Raw genomic sequence first — 6,873 nt, 5'->3', positions numbered from 1 at the left:
ATGTGAACGGCAGTGTTCACAACTTCACCCTAGTAAGCTTTCAAAAGATTTCTCTCTTGTAACATGGTCAAACCTGTCTCTGCGACGGTCCTATGCTTCCTCTTAGCAACTCCATTCTGCTGAGATGTGCGAGTTGTAGTAAGCTGTCTCTTAATCCCGTGCTTCTTGCAAAATCCATTGGACTCGGTAGAAGTGAACTCCCCCCCTCTGTCTGTGCGGAAGGCTTTGATTACCTCCACACTCTCCTTCTCTACCTAGTCCTTCTAGTCTTTAGATTTCTCATAAGACTGAGACTTCTTGGCCAAGCAGAATACCCAAGTCATGCGATTGAAATCATCCACAAATAAAAGAGAATACCGTGAACCTGCAAATGAATTTGTTGACATTGGGCCGCAAATGTCGGAATGAACCCACTCAATCCGCTTCTTGGCCCGTGATAAGGCCTCTGTGGAAACTTGTCCCTGTGTTGCTTGCCCTCCAAGCAAGCCCTGCAAACACGATCATTGCCTACAATCGGTGGAAGTCCATCCATCATCTTTGACTTTTGCATCTCGACGAGAGTGCCATAATTGACGTGATCGAACCGCTCATGCCACAATTTGGATTTGCCATGGTCCCCATGCAGAGCCGATATAGCCCATGCTCCTCGGCTCCTTGAGCCACCACCTTTCCATTTGCCTTGGATGTGACAGTGAGTTTGCCATTGTCGAATAAGTCCGACATGTTGTGTTTGTCCATCTGACTAACAAACAAAATATTCTTGCACAAATTCGGTACATACAGTACGCCGGAAATCAACTCCTCGTTTCCTGCAGTCGTGATGAGTGGAATACTACCAACACCCTTCACAGGGCATCCCCCAAAGTGACCTTGGAATCGGGCCTCTTCCTACAATAGTAAAGGGCCAAGCTCTTCGAAGGTGAGAGGCTTGGTCCTCTATCCTGCAGTGACCGTAGTCACGAAACTCTTGAAACTGCGAGGTAGCTTGTGTAACATCAGCAACACTAGATGACTTGAGTCTTCTGACCAACTGCTGTGAGCTGGTCCCTTACCACCTTGACTTTTGTCAGATGGTCATGAACATTGTCCCCCTCATTCGTATCCAGATTGTATAGTTGATGTTGAAGAAGCAAGATACGAGATGTGTTGTCTATTTTGTACAGATCCTTCAGAATAGCCCATGCCTCTACAGACGTCTCAGCCATCTAGATGTGTGGAAGAACAGAGTCCGCCATGGTCCCTATGATTAATGCTAGGGAGAGGGCATCTCTATCTTCCCAACCTTCAAGCTCCCCTCCATCTACTGGAATGAGAATCTTCCCCTTGTTGTCCAATAGATCTTCCAGCTTTGCCTCCACTCCCGTTGTCAACTTCCACAGCTTTCGAGCCACCAAATGACTCCGGATCTTCACCTTCCAGATTGGGTAGTTTGACCCATCTAGTTTCCCTGACTCTCCAAAGTTCGGGATGGTGAAAGAGAGAAATCTGGGGGAGGAGAAAGGAAGAGAAGGGGCTGAAGAGGCAACAAATGAATCCTTGTCCTCCATCCTTGCTGTAATAGCAAACAGCAAACTAAAAATAAACTTGCAGTAGAGAACTTGACCACGCAGCAAACCTGAGTGTTCATTGGAGTCCCTTTCTTGCTGAGGAACTCCGTTCTAGAGCTGGAAACCCTGCTCTGACACCATGTTGGAAAGTAGAGGATAGAATCACTCACTCCTCTCTCTCCCGATCACAGCTCATACAACACTCAAAGAGAGATAGAGAGATAGAGACAAAACTCAAATGTAATCTTCCACTAACAGTGGGCTGACAAAAGCTCAAAAGGTGAGCACCAAACAGCAAAGAGATGCTGATACAAAAGGCTGAGTATTCTCCTCTCCCTACACACTTGCCGGGGTGCAGGCTGTCATTGCTGGTGATGAAGAAAAGTGTGGGGGGGAGGGTGTTTATATAGGTGGGCAGCAAACCCCCTAAACTGGCCAACTTTCCAGTTAGTTTGAGTCTGCTGCACGGGCTTCCAGGAGGGCCTAAATGGCCGACTTCTGGTCGGTTTCTAGGCCAGCCCTTTGGCCTATATAAAGCCCCATATGCTGGGCCTTTTTGGCTGCTGCTGGCTGGTACACGTGCTGCAGATGCCCTCCGCATGGGCCTGTGGTGCTGGCACACTGTTCCACACAGGGTGCTGCCCTCAGACAGCAAGGTACACTCAGCCCCCATCCCCCTATAGTTCCCTGCCCCCTTGTCCCCTCAAATCAGGGCCTCACAGATGGGGCAGTGACATTTCTAACAGAGGCAGCAGCCTAGAGTTCCTCAAGAGAGTGTCACTAGGTGGAGTTACATGTTCGTCATGAGGTTGGAAACAACTTTGGACCAGCCGCAAGCCATGAAATATTTCATACTTCTTTTAAATGGGTGGCACATGGAGGTTTCTCCACTAGCCCATGGCTGGAGCAGATGCGAGTAGATGGTGATCTGGAAACGATCCCACATTGTCTTCGAGGTTGTCCTGCAACACAGAGGATTTGGTCGGATGGCCCATCAGCAGATGCGAGTAGTTGGTGATCTGGAAACGATCCCACATTGTCTTTGGAGTTGTCCTGCAGTGCAGAGGATTTGGTCGGATGCCCTCCGGATTGTTGCCAAGACATAGAGACTACAACGAGCCTTCAATTGGGGGATGGCTGCCTAGTTGACAGAGTGGGGTTATGCCTTGTCCATTGATCCAGCTCTCCAACTCGCAAGATTTCAGGGTCAGTGGGTCTTTAGGATAGAAGCACAGGGCGCAACACATCCTTCCCAACGATTCTCCTTGACGGTATCCAACAACCCTGCTTGGAACACCTGGTTTCCCGTTGCAGTTTCGCAATGGGAGGCCAGCAGGCCCCCCCCCCGGCAGTCACCCTCATTGCCATCTCGCAAGATCTCATCCACACGCTGCACGCCATCTGGGACCGTGGGACTCCAGGGTTCTAGAGCGACCGTCAAAAGGCGGGAGAATTTCTGCAAGGCTTGGCCTGCATATATCTCTTGTGTTTTTACAAAGCAAGGTATTCGCTTGACATATAGTCCTCCTCCCTGGTTGTTAGCCCCTGTACCAGAGATTCTCTCGGCAGTAAGCTGGGTTCTCTGGGTTTTTCTGACATCCAGTTTCTTTAGTTCCCATGATCAGCACGTTTCATGTTGTTGATTTGTATGGTTGGGTTTTTCAGAGCATCAATAGTTCTTGTCTGGGAAAAAAATTTGTTACACTCTTCTTACCTCTAGGTCTCCTTGTGCAACCATGCCTTCATGGACAAAGGGAGCCCTTGTTACCTTAACCATTGAATCATTGCTACTTCGAAGATACCCTCTATACCGCCAGCTTTGGTCACACTACCCTCAAACATGAGGGTTCAACACACATAATCACATACCCTCGTCAACTAGGCTGAGTCTTTCTGATCTTTGCACAGATCTTATGGAAAGCAACATCAGATATGTAGATCACCGCACATCCATAAGACAGCTTTTAATATACATCGCAAATTTTATCCCTACTTTGACTGATTACTTTATTTAATTCATGCACACTTTCCCACCACATATCCATTGTACAGCCTCTGCTGGCAAACCAATCATTACAAAATAGCGAGGTTGTACCAATATGCTCACCGCCAGCACCAAATGCGTTTTTGTGGTAGAATTAGAGTCAAAGCAAACCCAAAGATTCTAGGTGATACGAAAATTTTCCTTAGCTGTTGAAATGGGCACACTATGGTAGCTTCTTCATCTCAAAATATTCAAAATCCTTCATGGGACTAGTCAACCTTCACAACTTGGCTTTGCTGTTTATCCTTCGTTCAATAGAGGTGTGAGCACACATTCTGCACCTCAAAATCAATCGTGCATTGCTCCCCTTCACAACACCTATGTGCATTAGCATGGATGCCAGGTAGCAATACATATGGTAAAGCGTTCCTTGGATCTAACTCAAAAACACAATTTGCAGCATGCACAGCCCTCTCAACATCATTGTGAATTCTGCATGATGAGAGCAAGCTCAACCATGCTGACAAGACGTGTTCACGTGGCATACTGATGATCAGGCCCTCTGCCTCTTCCAATAGTCCTCTTCGCCCAAGGAGATCGATCATGCACAAATAATGTTCCACTGAGGGTGTTATGCCATGGTCTTGAATCATAGAATCAAAGTATCGCCTCCCATCAACCATCAGACCTGTATGACTGCATGCAGTGAGGATGCAAATGAAGGTAACGTTGTTTGGCTCAAAACCTTCAGCCTGCATTTGACCAAACAGTTGCAGGGCCTCCTTGCCATGCCCATTCTGGGCATAGGCAGTGATCATGGAATTCCAGGAGACCACAGTCCGCTGTGGCATTGCTGCGAACACTGCCACTGCATCATGTAGGCTCCCGCACTTGCCGTACATGGTAACGATGGCTGTCCCCAAAACCAACTGCGACTCCCATCTATTTCCAGCAACAGTGGCATGGATCATTCGACCCTCTACTAGAGCTGCCAGACTAGCACATGCATCGACAATGGAGAGGAAGGTGATCTTGTTTGGCTCGAAGTCTTTGGCCTTCATTTCACCAAACAGTTGCAGGGCCTCCTTGTCTTGCCCATTTTGGACACACACAGCAATCATGGCACTCCAGGAGACCAGATTCGGCTGCAGCATCTCCACAAACACTGCAGTTGCATCAGCTAGGCTCCTGCATTTGCCATACATATTCACAAGGGCTGTCCCCACAACAACATCCGACTCCCATCCATTGCCAACAATACTGGCATGGATCACTTGACCCTCTTCTAGGGCTGCCACATTGGAACATGCATCCACAACACAAATGAAGGTCACCATGTCTGGCTCAAAGCATTCAGCTTGCATTTGATGAAGCAATTGCAGGGCATCATTACCATGCCCATTTTGGGCACATGCAACCATCATGGTTCTCCAGGAGACCACATCCCGCTGTGGCATATCTGCAAATACTGCACATGCATCATCTGGGCTTCCACACTTCCCATACATACCGACAAGGGCATTTGCCAAAACTACATCTGACTCCCATCCGTTGCCAGCAGCAGAAGCATGAATCATTTTACCCTCTTCTAGGGCTGCAACACGGGCACATGCATCCACAATGCAGATGTATGTGACATTGTTTGGCTCAAAGCCTTCGGTCTGCATTTGACCAAACAGTTGCAGGGCATCCTTGCCATGCCTATTCTGGCCACACGCAGTAATCATGCCACTCCAGGAGATCAAATTCCGGTGTGGCATCTCTGCAAACACTACCCATGCATCATCCAGGCTCCCACACTTGCCATACATATTGACAAGGGCATTCCCCACAACATCATCCGACTCCCAGCTGTTGCCTGCAAGAGTAGCATGGATCCATCGACCCTCCTGTAGGTCTGTGACAGTCGCACAAGCATCTACAACACAGATGAAGGTGATCTTGTTTGGCTCAAAGCCTTCAGCCTCCATTTGACCAAACAGTTGCAGGGCCTCCTTGTGATGCCCATTTTGTGCACATGCAGCGATCATGGCATTCCAAGAGACCACATCACGATGTGGCATCTCTCCAAACACCGCCCTTGCATCATCCAGACTTCCATTCTGGGCAGATGCCGCAATCATATTATTCCAGGAGTACAAATTCCGATTGACTATTTTGTCGAATACAGCACGTGCATCCTCCAGGCTCCCACACTTGCTGTACATTTGGATGAGCAGGTTACTCAGAAATGTGTTGTGAGCATAACCACGCCTGCTCATGTGTTCATGCACACGTCTGCCCTCAGACAAGGCCTTGGCACTGGTGCAACGCCTCAAAAGCAAGGCATAGGTAGCAATATGTGTTTGTGGATCCAGCTGACAGAGGATCTGCGCATTCAAGCTTTCAAGACCCCATTCTTCATTCCTTTGATTGTGCCTGTCTAGCATCCTTATATGACAGGCCTTGCTGGTTCCTGGGCTTAGCACCTCTTCAGCAAACGACCCTTTGTGCCTAACTGTCGTATCCCTAGCCTGCCATTCAACCTGCATTATACTAGCCTCTGTGGATCGGGACTGAAGGGCAAGACGAGGCATGCCCAATGCTGATGATGATGAAGAAGCAACACAACAGAGGAATACCACCATAGGTTTATGGGAGCATCAGAACGGCCAGTAAGGAACGAATTGGCACTTGAAAGCGCATTCTACAGAAACTGCATCTCTGATTCGAATTTTAAGAAGAGAATGGCAGACCCACTAACGACATCCTGAAATGCTCAAGCGAAGAAGCAGAACAGAACCGCAGACTTCTCAATTCTATGTCCCCAGAAACCGGGACACAGCCTTACCTACGCAAACGGTAGCGTACAGAAGATCACATCTGTCCAAAGTCCTGTACTGGCCTTTGCAGTAAGGACATTTTGCGGAATGACGGTGAAGTCATATTGAATACTGGCCTCGACCTGCTGCAGGTGTTGACGAGGCAGACCTGACTTCTTTGAGCTAAGCTATGGCGGTCCATCAGCGGCAGTCCATCACGCCTGCATGCAAATCTTGGGTTCGCAACCATGCCGCACGCCGCCATGCCGTCTTCACGATGTAGAAGGGGACTTACGTCGAGCCAATCTGCCAAAATCATCAACGTGCGCATGCTAGTATACCGATTGCCTTTGGATAAGAGGGCAATCTGCTGAAGTCGAAATCGGAAATGCGGTCAGGAGCTGCTTGTTCCGGTTGCTTGGCCGATCTCTACCCGCAGTCCAGTGACCCAAACATTCAAAAACCTTCGAGAATAAGCGTCTTCTTCCCCATCCCGGTCGATCATTCCGCAGAAAACTATTCATCACCTCTTGTTCATGCT

At 48.5% G+C, this 6,873-nt stretch overlaps 1 protein-coding gene across 1 annotated transcript; it reads right to left on the bottom strand.

Moving 5' to 3' along the window:
* Nucleotides 1–3,842: 3,842 nt before the first annotated feature.
* Nucleotides 3,843–6,158, bottom strand: LOC147889716 (pentatricopeptide repeat-containing protein At2g13600-like). Its single transcript, XM_087391301.1, has 4 exons — nucleotides 5,577–6,158; nucleotides 4,806–5,237; nucleotides 4,365–4,676; nucleotides 3,843–4,283 (listed from the first exon to the last, which is right to left on the bottom strand). The coding sequence occupies exons 1-4, from the start codon at nucleotides 6,156–6,158 to the stop codon at nucleotides 3,843–3,845; spliced, it is 1,767 nt and encodes a 588-aa protein (XP_087247427.1).
* Between the last annotated feature and the right edge of the window lie 715 nt (nucleotides 6,159–6,873).

This window comes from Dipteris shenzhenensis, chromosome 20, assembly GCF_047967505.1.
Source record: "Dipteris shenzhenensis isolate YYH24624 ecotype China chromosome 20, Dip_SZ_1.0, whole genome shotgun sequence".
NCBI lineage: Eukaryota > Viridiplantae > Streptophyta > Polypodiopsida > Gleicheniales > Dipteridaceae > Dipteris > Dipteris shenzhenensis.
This window is presented reverse-complemented; position numbering and strand designations above follow the sequence as displayed.